Source organism: Barbus barbus (assembly GCF_936440315.1).
Source record: "Barbus barbus genome assembly, chromosome: 24".
NCBI lineage: Eukaryota > Metazoa > Chordata > Actinopteri > Cypriniformes > Cyprinidae > Barbus > Barbus barbus.
Genome location: NC_136752.1, coordinates 23935427 through 23952150, shown reverse-complemented (window position 1 = coordinate 23952150; position 16724 = coordinate 23935427). Strand labels below are relative to the sequence as shown.

The 16724-nt window shown below is 35.7% G+C and overlaps 2 protein-coding genes across 2 annotated transcripts; one reads left to right on the top strand and one right to left on the bottom strand.

Annotated features, from left to right (window-relative positions):
• Positions 1-605: 605 nt before the first annotated feature.
• Positions 606-5625, top strand: LOC306843628 (heat shock factor protein 2-like). The gene is made up of 13 exons (XM_079375207.1): positions 606-629; positions 774-889; positions 1445-1553; positions 1667-1794; positions 1924-2048; positions 2289-2364; positions 2480-2541; positions 2937-3015; positions 3329-3453; positions 3554-3799; positions 4428-4530; positions 4717-4777; positions 4867-5625. Exons 2-13 carry the CDS (start codon positions 797-799, stop codon positions 5163-5165), a joined length of 1506 nt encoding a protein of 501 aa, XP_079231333.1. The 5' UTR covers positions 606-629; positions 774-796; the 3' UTR covers positions 5166-5625.
• A 2705-nt stretch (positions 5626-8330) lies between these two features.
• LOC306844002 (serine incorporator 1-like) lies at positions 8331-16612 on the bottom strand. The gene is made up of 11 exons (XM_079375793.1): positions 16388-16612; positions 15969-16083; positions 12816-12977; positions 12510-12703; positions 12272-12351; positions 11850-11987; positions 11050-11219; positions 10823-10913; positions 10592-10733; positions 10277-10501; positions 8331-9230 (listed from the first exon to the last, which is right to left on the bottom strand). Exons 2-11 carry the CDS (start codon positions 16005-16007, stop codon positions 9092-9094), a joined length of 1380 nt encoding a protein of 459 aa, XP_079231919.1. The 5' UTR covers positions 16008-16083; positions 16388-16612; the 3' UTR covers positions 8331-9091.
• Positions 16613-16724: the final 112 nt, after the last annotated feature.

Below are 16724 nucleotides of genomic sequence, written 5' to 3'. Positions count from 1 at the left end.
CTTATCAGTATTGCTGATCACTGCTGTTGTGCTATGATATTGTAATATTTACCATTATATAATCAGAGGAGCATAGAAAAGTTTATGAAAATGTCACTTCACAATACAATAGCAAAATATATAAATATGTATAGTATTTTTATGTTACATTAATCAGTGTCCTGAGGAAAGGATATGGACCAGAATGCATTGCAATTATTGCATATTTAGACAGACTTAAAGAAGTTCCAGATCTATACTTGTGCTCTTATTAAGTTATTTTGCCTTTAATGTAAATAAACATGTGCAAAACAATATACTTGCTCTTGTGAATTTATTTAGATGTTAATTACATTTACTTACAAATTCACCATCATCATCATGGTGATATGCTATGTTACTATAAAACTCTTACAACAAACATGTTTTCTAATATCTTCAGTTGTTGCGCGGAGACACATTATAATGACTTCATTTGGACCCATTGTGTGATCTGTCTCTTTAATACCGCGTGGTTTATATACACGTTGCTGCTGATTGGGCTGATATTTTTGAACACACCCACGGAGTGGAAGAGTGACCAATCAGATCCCTCTCTCTTCAACGAAGCGGTTTCATTGGCTACCACCAACATACGGCTGACAATACACGTGAGCAATCTTACGTAAGGTCGCAACGGACCAATCAGAACGCTCGAATCCTACAGGAAGTTGTGTACTTGTTCACAGGTTCTCGTGTTTTGTCTAAAACCCAAGAAAGAAATCTCTCTGACTCATATTATTTATTCTTTGCAGCGTTTCATTTTCATTCCAGCAAAATGAAACACAACTCCAACGTTCCCGCATTTCTCACCAAGCTTTGGACCCTCGTCGAGGATTCGGATACAAATGAATTAATTTGCTGGAGCCAGGTAATTGAAAGAAAAGAACTGAATGTTAGTTAGCATTCTAGCTTAGCTTATGTGATCCGGGTCCTATGCGATTAGATGTTTATTATGATGGATATGTGTCAGATCATGGATGTCGTACTATGATATAAGTATTAAGATTTGCAACATATATTTTTTTTTCCATTTTATTTTCTTATTTAACAGTTGTATTATTATATAGTTCTTTAGAGGATTTCCACATGCATATAAATGCATGTTTGCTTATATATATGACCCTGGACCACAAAACCAGTCATAAGGGTCAATTTTTCGAAATTGAGATTTATACTGAACAAAATAAGCTTTCCATTGATGTATGCAGCTATTTGAAAATCTGGAATCTGAGGGTGCAAAAAAAAAAAGAAATCAATGTAAACACTCTTCTATTCAATCAAGAACTTATATTGACCATGTCTGTAAAGCTAAAAATAATAATAATAAAATGCACACCTAATGTGTTCTATAGAATAAGGAACAATATACAAAATGACAGATCTGTTTTATTTAGTTAACAAGGCTCTTCATTTGTTTTTATAGGAAGGGAGCAGTTTCCTTGTACTGGATGAACAAAGGTTTGCAAAAGAGATTCTTCCAAAGTTTTTCAAGCACAACAACATGGCCAGTTTTGTCCGACAGCTCAACATGTGTAAGTGGTTTCTCTACAGCTCCACCGAAATTCTCCTCCTTCCTCATTGTTCAGCTGTAATTTGAGATTAATGTTCGTTTCTTTGTCACTTTGTTCCTTTCCTTTACAAACAGATGGTTTTCGCAAGGTGATGCACATTGACTCGGGCATTGTGAAGCAAGAGCGAGATGGACCAGTTGAATTCCAGCATCCATATTTCAAACATGGGCAAGATGACCTGCTAGAGAACATCAAAAGAAAGGTAAATCTCTGATAAAAATGACGAAATTAGAAAGTGGAGACCTGAACATTTTTGTATAACAACAATTTAAATAGTTGTAAGTAATATCTGAATTTAAGCTGAAGTTGATAGTCATTATTCTTGATATAGGTGTCAAATGCTCGCCCTGAAGAGAGCAAAATAAGGCAAGGAGATCTTTCGAAAATTCTGACAAGCGTACAGAACGTACATGAGCAGCAAGAAAACATGGACGCTAGACTTGCTACACTGAAAAGGTAATAAAATACTCTGTGCTTGTGCCTTACATTATCTGTATCATTTAATCTCATCCATGTGCATTTACCCAGAAGTTAAGGAAATAGACATTCTCATCACTAGTTGTGCCTAATATTGCCCTGTATCAACATGGTTAAACCACTCTGAATATATCTTAGCAACAACAAAGAACTACACTGATGGCATGTTTTTTAGAAAATGTATAACTCTCATTCTCTTTTCTGTTGTCTTCTCTCCAGAGAGAATGAAGCTCTTTGGACAGAGCTGTCAGACCTCAGACAGAAACATGCACAGCAGCAACAGGTCATAAAGGAGGTACGTTCTACTTGCACGTAGCAATTTTGCAGACATTTATATATCAGCATAAAACGTACATGATCTTATGCATAGGTTTGAATGTTGAAGCCACTTTTTGTATTGTTCCCTGCAGCTGGTGCAGTTTATCTTCACATTTGTTCAGAACAGTCGTATGTTAAATTTAAAACGCAAAAGGTAAGACTAAAATGCATGTGTATGCATTTAAGAAAAGTACACTACCGGCATTCAAAAAGTTTTTACAGCTAAGACTTTTACATTTATTACAAAAAAAAATGTCTGTTACAAATAAATGTTTTGAACAGTTTTTAACATTTGAAATTCCAGCTTTGCTTTCACAGAAATAAAATACATTATTCAAATGTTTTAAAACAGAAAATAGTTATTTGAAATAAAAGATGAGTATTGTAAATGTATGTATGTATATGTATCTTCCTGGTTCCTATTCTGATTCATCAATGATTCTTTCAGTAATTTTGATATAATTTAATTTATTATTATAAATTAAAAACAAATATCAATATATTTTTACACTATTATTAATATGTACCTTACTTGCTATCTAATTTCAGACCACTTACACTGAACAGCAATGGAAAGAAGTCGAAATTCCTCCACCAGATCTTCGACGAATCTATGGACCACAGCAAAGTAGGTGTAGAACCATCCATGGGTGATTAGGTTCCATGCACTTTGTCTCTTCTTGCTAGGATGAAATGTGCTCTTGTCAGTTATTTTTATAAATGTAATGTTGCTATTCATTATCTTGCGTTTTTCTCTCTTAATGAGATTTGAGGCAGGGTTCACTTTGTGTGAAATTGTCCTGCCCCTGGATATGAACCTTAAATTGTGAGAAATTCACGTTGGTGGGGGACCGATTTATTTATATAAACATGATATTCTCATTAATATTGAAACTTGAAGATGTGTTTGTCAGAGACTCATCTCTTGCCGTCTCTGTTAGTCTGCAGTGAATGGACTCAATGGATTGAAGAGCAGTTCTGACATTTCTGAAGATGTCGTCGTCTGTGACATCACAGATGAAGATGCAGAATTTATAGATGGCGTATCGGTACTAGCTGACCAAGGGTAAGAATTTAAGTTTTGATTCAAACCATTACACCTCTTTTGATTAAAGTTTTGTGGCAGAAAATTTGAAATGAGATCTGTTTTTCTTGATTTCTTACAGAGATACTGAAATTGTGGAAGTTGCTTGTGAAAGCAGCCCGACTACAAGAAACGACAGCACAAACGGAACTGTAACAAATTCAACCGCTCAACAAGAAGCAGTACCCAAAAGCATCTCTGACATTTCATCAAGCGCCCTGCAATTGAACAAACCCTCAGCTCTAAGTTCAGAGGATCCAGTGAAGCTGATGGACTCCATTCTCAGCGAAAATGGAGCCATTTCACAAAATATAAACCTTCTTGGCAAGTAAGTAGTAGGCCGTATATAATATAAGGCTGCTGAGATTTAATATCTATCATGATGAGCTTCTCACTTGCCAAGAAAAAAATAAATAAAAAAAAAGTGAGGTAAACTAAATATTATTCTAACTCCTGAGAATACATTTATGGAAGTCGTTTTCTGCCGCATTTGAAAAAAATCATAATCCACAATTTTATCTTTATCTCATAATTTAGTTAATAATTTCAATTTCTTATGATTTAATTCTTTTACGTGACTTTTTCTCTTATATTTTTTTCAGAATTGATTTCATTTCATAATTGACATCTCTTGATTTGTACATTTTTATCTCATAATTATGACTTTTTCTCTTTAATTTTGCATTTTTTCCCTCATACTAATATTTATGACTTGGTGTCTGTCAAAGCATGATTTTTTTTGTCACATGGAGGAAATGGGCTTCCATTCAAATTAAACTAACATTCAAAATTAGTATTCAAATTAAATACTAAATAATTGGATCAACAGAATTCAAACTTTACATTTTTTATTATTGATTGATTTTTTTCATTGGTGAGACTTGTAGTGCAAATATCACATACTTCTGCTTTAAGCATATTTAATGAACATTTCATTGTAAATGAAATCACTACAGAGTTGAGTTGATGGACTATTTGGACAGCATTGACTGCAGTCTGGAAGACTTCCAGGCCATGCTGTATGGAAAACAGTTCAGCATTGACCCAGATATCATACAGGTTTGTTTGAAGATTCCATAAGCCATAATGTGTTTACTTGCTTTTTTTGTTGTTTGTTGAACAGCTCTAAAATAATTTCCAATGATTTATCGCTCACCTGCTATAATTCACCATGACGATATGTTTAATTTTATTCTGCGTTGTCATATTTTTGATAAAGCTCTGTTTTTCTTTTGCTTTTGGCAGGAAGCTGTCTTGGAAACAAAGGATAACCTCAACAAAGGGAAGCCTGAGTCTGACAACACAGGTAATTGTTGCATGTTCCTTTTATAAATCAGTGTTATTTGTGTGCCCTCACTGTGCTTTGTTTACTAGCGTGTTGGTTCCTTCATTCAGATAAGCAGCTGATCCAGTATACAACCTGTCCTCTGCTGGCCTTCCTGGATGGATGCACCCCTCTGGCCCCACCAGATTCTCCAATTGAAAACCTGAGCCAGCCTATTCTGCCCCAGAGCCCGGAAGAACCCACAGACCTTTTGGACAAGGCTCTGGAGTCGGAGATCGAGACGCCTCGCAGCTCTCTGATCCGTCTGGAGCCCCTCACAGAGGCGGAGGCGAGCGAGACCACGCTGTTCTACCTGTGCGAACTGAACTCTGACCTGCCCAGTGCCGACACGCCACAGCTTGATATCTGAAAACTAATCAGCCTGGAAAACAGACCTTTTCATTTTTTGTAAATATTCATCAAAATGATTATATTTATTTGCCAGAATTATTTTTTGGTACTGTCTGTCCATGAGTTTGACATTCCTTCCTTTCACAGATACTTTTAGTTACTGTTCACTAGCTTGTGTCCTTTCCACAATCTCTAGCAGGAGATTAGGCTGCAGTTATGTTGCTGGTTTACATTGCAGCTGACTGTTTCGTGAAGCACGTGTTTTATTATTGAGCAGTTCAGAAAACGTTACAGCTATCCTTTATGTATATGGTATAGAAGTGCCTGCCTGATGTCCTAATGTCATTGTAAATAGACGTGAAGACTTTGGCTTATGGTTATTTCCATAATGTTGGACAATACACAGTGATTCTTGTTACCGTGAGCTTTTCATTATTATACAAAGCTTTGCAGTAACATTAAAGGCGTTTAGACGTTGATTCTGGTGGGGTTTTTTTGGGGAGGGTTTCAAATAGGGCTGGGTTGAAATGTTTATTTTATGATTTTAACAAACCGAAAAAGAAGAAAACTTTTTCAATCCCATTTTCTCTGTCTGTTAGTCCTGATTCGTCAGTAAAACTTAACCAAATACTATTTGCATACAATAATTTGAAGCCGTTCTCTTTCTTACTGTTGGGTGTAACAGCTGATTGCCCCACGATACGATTAATGTCATTTACGGTAATCCGGGGAAGGTCTTGTAAACAGGGAGTGTAATATGCCATCCTCCCTGCCATTTTCACACAGTTATCGCCAATAGCAAAAACAGCTTCCGGCACAGCACCGGATGCAACTGAGCTGGTTGAGACCAAACAGAAGCGATCGTGCATAGAGTCCATACGCTTTGTTAGTTTTAAAAATTACTTAAATTATTCTCATGAATAATTTAATCATGAAATTAAATTCATCATGAAATTTAAAGAAATAAATACAGATTTGTGGCTTCTGGATTATAGCAAGAAAGATTGCGGAGCCCACACGAATTGATAATCTCTTCCACTTTTAAATGCCAAACAACTAAAAATATAAAATCTCTGTTTGAACCGCGGAAAGACGTCAATAAATCAGTTTGTGTTGTGAACATGTCCCAAACGAAAAACTAAAAGAGGAGCATTTTGCAAAATACTATACTACAAAATACAAATATACTATCTATCTACAGTCCCCTCCATAAGTATTGGAACAGTAAAGACAAAATTGCTCTGTTGGCTGTGGAGTCAAGACATTTGCAAATATGATTAAAAGATGAATACGAGACAAAACTACAGAATGTCACATTTTATTATCAGCTGTTTCAACACATACATGTTTTACCAAATAAAACGAACAACACTTTTAGAGTTCATCCCACTCATTGATGTGAGCATAAGTATTGGGACAGTTGAACATCAGGCAGATATAAAAGATTAAAAGCTATTATTTAGTGGCAGATCCCTTGTGCACAATCACAGCAGTGAGTCTGTGACCCATAGACATCACCAGACTCTTGGTCTCATCCTTTGAAATACTTTTCCCAGCCTTTAATGCAGCCAATTCCAATTGTTGCTTGTTTTGGGGAGTTTCTGCCTTTACTCTCCTCTTCAGCTGGTGAAATTCATGTTCAGTCGGATTTAAATCTGGAGATTGACTTGGGCAATCTAAGACTTTCCATTTCTTTGCCCTTATAAATTCCTTGACTGAACTGGCAGGGTGTTTTGGGTCATTGTCCTGATGCAATATGAAGCACTTCCCAATGAACCTGGTGGCATTTTCTTGAATATTGTGGTAGGCAAGATGGCTTTGTACCCTTCCAAATTCATTCTTCTACTGTCATCAAACGTTAAGTCATTAGTAAAGTTGAGAGGGCCTGTTCCAGAGACAGCCATGCATGCCCATGCCATGACACCACCTCCACCATGCTTTACAGATGAGGCTGTATGCTTGGGATCACTTGCAGTTCCCTTGTTTTCTCCACATTGCTTTCCCATCACTTAGATAAAGCTTCATCTTTGTCTCATCGGTCCATAAACACAGTTCCAAAACTCTTCTGGCTCACCTTTGTGCTTTTTTGCAAACTCTAATCTTGCCTTTCTATTTTTGGAGCTGTTCAGAGGTTTGCATCTTGCTGTGTAGCATCTGTAAGTCTCCTGAGGACAGTAGATTGTCAGAGCACCACCTCAGCTTTCTGGAAGTTGTTGGTGATTTTACAGACACGTCTTTTAGGGTTCATTTTCACAGCTTTTATGATTTGTCTGTCATCAACTACTGTTGTTTTTTCAGCCGATCAAGTCATTGTTGGTTGCTGGTGTCGCTGGTGGTTTCCAAACTCTTGATTTCTCTATGCCCTTTGTTTTTGCTATAGCTATAATTGACTTCCTCTTTTCTTTTAGCATCCAAATTACTTGCTTTTCTCTCAAAGTCAGCTCCCTCGTCTTCATCCTGGTTTGTGTCATCATCAACTGCAACATTCAGAATACAGAAGTAATGGATATTACTGATACATCACATTCCCTGCTTTTAATATCTGAAGAATTAATGCAACAGGACACAGCTGATCACTTAGAAAGACCTGTGAGGCAACTGTTCCAATACTTATGCTTACATCAGATAGAGAGATGAAACTCTAAAAGTGCTGAACTTCTTAGCTGGTAAAACATCTATGTGTTGAATCACCCAATAATAAAATGTGACATTCTGTAGTTTTGTCTCATATTCATCTTTTAATCATATTTGTAAATGTCTTGACTCCACAGCCAACAGAGCAATTTTGTCTTTACTGTTCCAATACTTTTTGAGGGCACTGTATATATATTCTGACGACTAAGTTCAGAAGATAATTAGAACTGTAGGCCTATATACAGTAGTCAACATTTGAAGTGGATCAAAACCCTTAATCAGTTATCCTAAAACCAAAATGCATTCGTTTTAGGACAACTTTTTTTTCTATCCACTTCAAATGTTAACTACTGTATGTAAAATGTACCAAGAGAGTTCACTGTTTAATTTACAGCATTAATTGTTTTTTTGTTTTTTCATTTAAAAAAATACATATACCTGAATATTTTCAGGTAAATCGATATCGGAAACCTGAACCGTAATCGTAATTCAATCTTAAAATCTGTTCCAATAACTGGTAATATTTTGAAACTCCAATGAGAACACAATCTGGGTTTTAAACCTTTAATAGGATAACATATTTGGTGATTACAATGCACTTGTCAAAGGGCAAACAATAACACTGGGCAAAAAAGTGAGAACTGCCATCAGGAAAACCACCAGCGTGCCTTTAATAGGCTACAATAAAGGGTAAAGCAAAACAAGTCATCTATTCAGGTTTATCAGTAAAGGATCATATATTCAGTGCAAAACATTGTTTAACACACACATTGGCTACAAGCATAAAATGAATAGTGCGCAAACAACTATGTGCAAGCTGCAAAAGGTTTAGCACTGTTACAGTCATGTTCATGGTGCAAATCATCAAGAGGCAAAAAGCATGACAAATCTACAATTTTAAGTTGCCTGTAAATTTTTCACATGCTAATTCACTATATGTGCGTTCTATAGGAAACTATGGATGTCACGATTTATGGGAAAACATGACCTGCATTTATCACTACTCTCCACAAATAACTTAAGATACTTTTTAGTTTTTTTTAACTATACAGAGGGTATTAATCAAGGTTAATTTATCCTTAATTTTGAAGAACAAATTCTTGAAGGAAATATTAACATCACAAGAAACCCAAGCCATGTTCTTAATTTATTTCAGCTCATATATGAACAAATAAACACTACATAAAAGCATGCAAGGTTAAAAAAAAAATAATCATGTAGGGTCACCTGAACGAACAAAACACTCACAGGTGGATATTCACATAAGTAATGTCAGATTCTAATTGCAAGCTTTCTTTTCTATCCGTCCTCTCAGTCGAAGTCACGGTTGATGAGGACCAGTGGAGCCACCAAGGTCCACACATACAGAGAGATGCAGATCCAGCTAGAGGTGATCTTCACCCACACAGAGGGCCACTTGCTGGTCATAGTCTCATAGTTGGAGGCAGGGCTATAAAATTGACAAGAAAAAAAAATTAATTCAGTTTAAAGATAAATCTGTAAACCTTGCTGACCATAAACATTTAAATATAAATAGTGCCAACAAAATGCCAGATGATATTGTAATTAAATGTGTTTTTATTAAGAACAGCTTTAAGAGTTTAGTTAAAAAGAATTAGTAAAAATATTGTTAAAAATTTACATACACCACCGTTCAAACGTGTGGGGTCAGAACCATTTATTATTATAAATATTAAAAATGGTTGTGCTGGTTAATGATTATTTATTTTTTCAGGATTTGGTGAATAGAAAGTTCAAAAAAGAACAGCATTTATTTGAAATATAATTTTTTTATAACATTAAAAATATCTCCCCTGATACACTATTTAATGTACTCATTTATAAAAGTTATACATTTATAAAAATTAGAAAAGGACAGTTATTATTAACAGACTATACAAATATAAAATAAATATTATATTAAAACAGTGTAATGATAGGCAAATATCTATACATATCTATGGGTAGAGCAATGAACTTGATGTTATTGTTTACACAGTCGTCAAGGATACGCAGAGCGAATGTGGGCAGCCATGCCATCGTTTTCAAAAGTCTCCATTTTGGTCCGTTTACACTGAAACGCAACCCTGGAGTTTTCAAACTAAAATGGGGTCTGCAGCATTTTCAAAAGTCTCCGTTTTGGTGGGTCGAAAACACCGAATTAGTGTAAACAATAAAAATGCACTAGTGTAAACGTTGCCTAAATAACTTTTTCCACTGTAAAGAACCTTTTGTGGAATGAAAAGGTTCCATGGATGGTAAAGGTTCTATGTGGAACCACTGATGCCAATAAAGAGCCTTTATTTTTAAGGGTGTATTGCAATTTAGTATATACATTTTTATGTACAGAATTGTATGCATATATTAATGCACTTTTGTAACCAGAAAAGTGCGTACACTTGATCTGCTTACAAAATTGGCCTAATCAAACTAAAACATGATCACTAATATATTGTGCAATGAAACTGATAAATACATTATCACATGGGCACATACCTGTACCAGTTTGTCAGTGTCATCATGATATACAGGGAAGCCAAGAAAAGCATGAAGTGGAAGAAAGAGTAGCTGTAGGTGACTCCATCTTTCTCATTGTCAACGGCACGGTTGGAGTCATCGCCCACTTCAAAGTTCTCTGGAGCGGGACCATCCTCGATCAGAGCAGACTCGTCGCTGGTGAGGGTCAGTTTGTTCACTTGGGCGTTGCTAGAGTTGCGGATGCTGAGGAAATAAAAAGACTAATTTGACTGCTGTGTTGAAAAATAGCTGCAAAAACAGACCACATATTTTAAAACATGCAAACTCTCTTACCTGGAGTACAGCACACACAACAGGAACAAGATCAAGCCCACAATACCCTGGGCATCCCACCACTGAACAACACGGTCCTGACCAGCAGGGGTGGTGCTGTTGAGGCCAATAATGCCAAGCAAGCTAGGGTTGCATCTGCGGTCTTGAGGGGAATGAAAAATATCATTATTTTAGACCGATTTTATGAACAAGAGAATGTTCCTTTTAAAACAAATCTCTCACAGTCCTTACCAGGCTCATTGGTCATGGCAGACCAGGTCAGATACATGGTGTACAGAGTAACAATGGAGGACTGCAAGAGACCAGATCTGGGCTGGGACTCCTGGAGGAGATGAAGAAAGTAAACAACTTGATGCTCACCTGATACGATATATATCCAAAATTTTGAGCAATAGTGAAGTATAGGAGATGATCAGTTTTAATACTAGTCATACAAAGAGATGTTTTGTATTCGTTACCTGGATTTTAGGCAAGATGGACAAGACAGATGCACCAACGCACAGCAGCATGTTGATGCTGATGAAGACTTTGTTCTCAGTGCAGCCATCAGAGTGAGTGTAATACACATAGAATAAGACCAGAGACACCAGCGACAGAGCGTAGTTGATGGCTGTGGCAGACAGAAGAGCTATGGATGGTAGAAAAAAAAAATACTTTAGAACAATCAATCTTCTTTATGACTGCATACACTGTAAGAAGTATCTAAACATAAAACAGGGACAAAACCTTTATAAATATGATATTAAAATATGAAAATGTGTTCTATTTATGAATTTAAATGTGTTATATTTATGACATTGTTAAAGATATGCACTACTTTTTAAGATTTTCTGGGAAGACACTACTATTGAAGGATGAAACAAAAATTATGTTCTTTTAAACTTCGTATTCATCAAAAAAAAAAAAAAAACAATCCTTAAAGTAAATTTCCGCAAAAAAAAAATTTAAGCAGCAACACTGTTTTCAACAATGATAATAATAAGAATAATTGAGATGTTAAAAGGAATAAATGACATTAATATATATTATAATAGAAAACTTAAATTGGAATAATATTTCACAATATTATTGTTTTTATTGTATTTTTAAGCAAAAAAAAGTATCCTTGCTGAGACTTCTTTCTAAAAAGATTAAAAAAAAATAACTTTTGAACAGTAGTATACATTTATATTTTTTGTTGTGCTACACTGATGCTTGTTGGAAAAAGTTTTTTGATTCTTATGTGGGACCGAACAAATCAAGTGCTCTTAATGCATACCTGCATACCAGCAGCGAGAGTTTCCCTCCTCCATTTTCTCCACCCAGGACTCGTTCCAAGAATGAGCAAAGTCGATCAAGAGCACCAGCTGGATGAGGATGAAACAGAACGCTCCAGCCATGCCTACGTAAAACCAGACTGGAAGAGACCCAGCAGAAGATCATCAATAGATCCTCACAAATAAATTTGAGAAACAACTCAAGTCTGCCTAATCTCACTCTCTCATCACTTAATCTGGCTAAACACTGCTGTTTTTGCTATCTTTTTTGCATAAATTCCACTGTATAATGTCTAATGTAAAACTATGTTACACATTCAGCATTTATTTTTAATGATAGTTGTAAAACAGCCATTTAAAGTCAGTTGCTTTCACCTTTACATTGTAAACATGTAATTTCATATTTAAGGTAATAAAACTTTACCAGTAGTAAAAGGGCCTTCAGGAATGAAGAAAGCTCCAACTGTAATAGCAGTGGCAGCTGCAAACTTGAAAAACCAAAATCTGTAGAAGATATGAATATTTAGAAGCTCAATGAGACATTTCTGAAATTATTTTAATGTTTTAGACACAACTGTATCTTGCTCATAAAGATTCAAATCTTCAACCTTCGAGTTACAGGTCAAGACTTTAACCATTAGGTCACACCAACGCCTACATACCCGTTATGCACAGCAGCTCTTGGGTCCTGGCTGCTCTTGACCTTTACCATGATGAGAGAGAAGAGAAGGAAGAACATGGCCATCCCAAAGCACACACGATAAACAGCCTTATAGCCCACCAGCACATCGCAGTTCACATGACCTTGGACTCCCGGGATGGACGACCCCATTCCTCCTTCACAAAAGCCTGGAATCTGCAGTGACGTAAAAAAACAACACAGAAATGGTCAGATTGCTTCAGCTGCAACCCTGTAAAACAAATACAAAACTTTAATTGCCAAGAAACACTCAGGATTGCTGGATCACCTTTTTCAGATGCCCCTCCATGCCTGGCATGAGCATGATGCAGGCGATGCCCACACCCAGCAGCATAAAGAAGGCATAGATCAGCCGAGTGACTGTGGAGTTGTTTCCACTCGGGCAGCATCTGCACAGCAGGCAGGGAGCACTGCCACAAAGGCAAGGAATCTGCAGAGAAGAAAAAAAAAAAAAAAAGTACATTAAAGGTGATGTAAGCCATTTCAAGTGTTTTATGAACTTCAGCAACACACTCCCTCTACAGATCACAATATTTTTTTTTGTTTGTTTGTTTTTTTCAGACCCTAGGGCTGTCATAGTTGTTTTATCTCAGCATACATATTTCTGTGAAATCTGTCAGGTAGTACCCCCTAAATATATATATTAAGCACTGGTTGAGTTATAATTAGGCATGCATTGTGCAAGATATTGTAACTGATAACTATAAAATCAATATGATTTTTGTCTATTTTTTGGCTATTGATAAATGACACCATCTAGCAAAAAGAAGCAGAATATTATATACAAGTTAATTTTGCCATTAGAATAACATGATGTAACATGAAAAATGGGCAATTAACGCTTTTGAAAAGTGCAATTAAAAATATAATAAAATAATAAAAATCTAAATTTTCAATTACCAATATGATGCTGATTTATCATGCCTAGGCATAAACAGCTTCATTCTTCAAAATGATCAGGGGGCTGTTCCATAAACCAAAATTAGAGTATAAGCCAGGCTTATTTCGGTTAGTCAGGCTTATTTTTGGTAGATTCGGTTTCATAAATCAAACTTAAAAAAGTTCAAACTCAGTTACCCCGGCAACTTATGCTGGCAAACTAACCTGGTCCGGAGCAGGCTAACTGTCAGGCTAAACTGAGCTCCTCTAACTCTGACCAATAGGAACGCATCCATATTACCACTGACTCTCTCACATACAGTCAGTTTAATTTATTATCGGTCCAAAAATAAAAGTATACAGAAAATACACCTTAAATAATCAAATAAAGAAAAAATAGGCTACAACCAACTGTATTTAATGTATTGTGCCCAAAATGTAGGCGAAGGACATTTTAACATTGTAGCTATTTGTGCATGTAGTTGATCAGAAGTTTCTAGCCATGCAGCCTTTCTCTCTGAATTTATGACATAGCTGTACCTTTTATGGTTATTAGAACATTAAAACATTACAATCTAAAATGGCTCTTTAAAGCATTAAAGCATAAAAACACAAAAGTTAAAAATCACTGAATTAAAAATGTAAATTTATAATAGAAATCAGCCTACATTTTAACTGATAAGAGGAACACACATTTAACTCATTTGAGCTAGTGATTAACAGTTGCTGCTATCATAAAAATACACATATGTAGGAAATTAAAATTCTATGTGTCACATTTAATGTGCAACAACAAATATTTTAGCAGAATGTATATTTTATTCAGAATTCTTGCGCTAGTATTCTATTCTGCTCTGTCTGTGTAGCGCGCATGCGCGCCGCGGCGCTCGTTCTCTCGCATAAGCCTCGCCCACTACTGACAGCTAAATGGATATATTTGCATGGCTTTCTGACATTTACAGATGTAAAAAATATACCTGTGACGTATCAGTTATGCACTGAGGAAAACACAATGTTTCAAATGCGTTAAACAGCACAAATATTCGCTGTTTGCTATGGTGGATCGATCTGATCCATGATCGACATTAAGGGCTGCTTCAGAATAAGCGTGTACGTCACATTATCCTGACTCACTGAACCTGGATAGCATTAGTCAGATTGCGTGAACTTGAATAGTCGTTTATGGAACCGCTTTAGTCCCGATTGATTTGTTAGGTTATTTCAAGTCAGGTTTTGGACTTTAATTCCCGCTTTTCTTAGCGTCTTTTATGGAACAGCCCCCAGGACTGGGTGACGCATAAACATGACTTCAAAGTGACTCATATCAGTGTTAAAAAAAAAAAAGTCTAATTAAAGAGGCCTCATCCTTCATTTGTAGTCAGGGTAAAACACCAAGCAAAGCTTGTAGCTAAATTTGTCTGGCTTTAACAAAAGAGAGTTTAGATGTGATTAAAGAGGACATTAAATCCCTCCTAAAATAAATGTCTGGATACACATCTTATAAAAATATTCACACTACTAAATATTGGAGTCCTTAAGAACATTAAGGTTTTAATTTATGTATTTATTTTTATGTCGTTGTTTTGTTTTTTAAAGAAGTCTCCTACGCTCAAAAATACAGTATAAACAGTATAAACAGTAGTATTGTAAAAAAAAAAAAAAAAAAAAAAGATAAATTTGAACAATTTGAAATAGCGGTTTTCTGTTTTAATACGTTGAACCAAACTATTTTAGATATTTAATATTAATGTTATAAAATGCAATTTATTCAAAGCTGATTTTTTTTTAATAATATTTGAAAAAATAAATAAAAAATACAAAAAGAATAAAAGTTAATTTTACTAAGTTTTATTGTACATAGGCTCAGGCCCGATGTTTTCTCATCTCTCCTGTGTGTGTGTGTGTGTGTGTCATAAACTGACATCTAATCGGTGTTTTGATGTCGCAACACCTCAAATCCTAACAAACATGTGACCTTCTTTGAAAACCTCGTTAAGGTGGAAGATCATCTATGCGAGTCCAATTTAAGATCATAAGTGTGTCCCATTTAAACCCCCCATAAAACATCAAACAATCAGTTGCTGTCATGATCACAATAGCCGACAAAATACCGTTATTTGGCTGTAATTACGAGTAAAACTGGCAATATCTATGTCACTTGGTGGTACAAATTACGCAAAACATAACACACAATTGCTAATAATACAAAAACATGTTGTGCTTCACCACAACAGGGGAACCACCCAACATGATACTGTACATCTAGAAAAGCAAAACAGCTGATTTAAATCAAACCAAAACATGATGAAATTAATTATGTTGTTGTGTGTCATTCTTTGTAAATATCCAAAAGATTCAGTGGGTTTTAATGAATTTAGAGCATCGTCAAGGCCCCAGACACCATTTTCTCTTTCGCTTTTTTCCCGATGCGGATGTCATCTGTATCGCATGATAAAATAGCTAAAAACCAAATAGTTATTGTCCTTCGCACATCTATACGATTCTATTTATATTTCATCAGTATATTGATATGTAAACTTACCCAACTGGCCATGGAACAAAGCCCGAGTACGGCCCCCATGTTCAGCGGTGAAGCGCGATGTTTCTCCGGACGGGGTTTTGGAAATGGACGCTGTGTTTACATGTAGCTCCGCTGTCTGATGAAGCCGGAAACAACAACTTTCAATATTTCAAAATAAAACCTCGGTCTTTGACGCGTATTACAACAAAAGCCGCTGGAAAAAGTGACAAATATTTTAAGTCTCAATTTGAAACCAAAAAAGAGAGGAATATAAAAACACAGGTCATTTAAAAAAAAGGAAAATATAGTAATGAAAATGGACGTTTGTTGATGTTTAACGTCGATTAATTTGTAGGCTAGCCCTATTCACATTTTGTTGTAAATTGCACACAGTTATTCTTTCATGTATATTCATTATTGCAATCTGTTACAAAAGTTACCTGAGAACAAAAACATGGACGTCATCCTCAGAGCTCATTTTGCATCAATGCAGAATGTTTTGAAATCCCACAGAAGATTCTCGAGGGAATCCATGGCTCAAGACTGCTCAAAAAAGCTTTTCAAGGCTTAAGGACAACAATCAGCTCCTTTCATCTTGTTTGTATGGCCCTTTGAGAATGGTGGGTTCAGTATTGTTTTTTGCTTCATATTCATTTGTTTATATCTTTCTTTCTTTTTTTTATTTTTTTTATTTTGGTAGGCTGCTCAGTAATCTGGGATTGATTACTCTTATCCGAGATAAATCTTGGTTGTTGTTTGTTTTTTTAATTCTGCCAT

What these genes read in the sequence shown, in the direction of transcription:
- LOC306843628 (XM_079375207.1), top strand. Translation starts at nt 797, where the DNA reads ATGAAACACAACTCCAACGTTCCCGCATTTCTCACCAAGCTTTGGACC. An exon ending in AATTAATTTGCTGGAGCCAG is followed by an intron (nt 890 to 1,444) that starts GTAATTGAAAGA and finishes TTGTTTTTATAG; the next exon opens with GAAGGGAGCAGTTTCCTTGT. An exon ending in TGTCCGACAGCTCAACATGT is followed by an intron (nt 1,554 to 1,666) that starts GTAAGTGGTTTC and finishes CTTTACAAACAG; the next exon opens with ATGGTTTTCGCAAGGTGATG.
- LOC306844002 (XM_079375793.1), bottom strand. Translation starts at nt 16,007, where the DNA reads ATGGGGGCCGTACTCGGGCTTTGTTCCATGGCCAGTTGG. An exon ending in TGCCATGACCAATGAGCCTG is followed by an intron (nt 10,734 to 10,822) that starts GTAAGGACTGTG and finishes ATTCCCCTCAAG; the next exon opens with ACCGCAGATGCAACCCTAGC. An exon ending in ACACTGACAAACTGGTACAG is followed by an intron (nt 9,231 to 10,276) that starts GTATGTGCCCAT and finishes TCAATTTTATAG; the next exon opens with CCCTGCCTCCAACTATGAGA.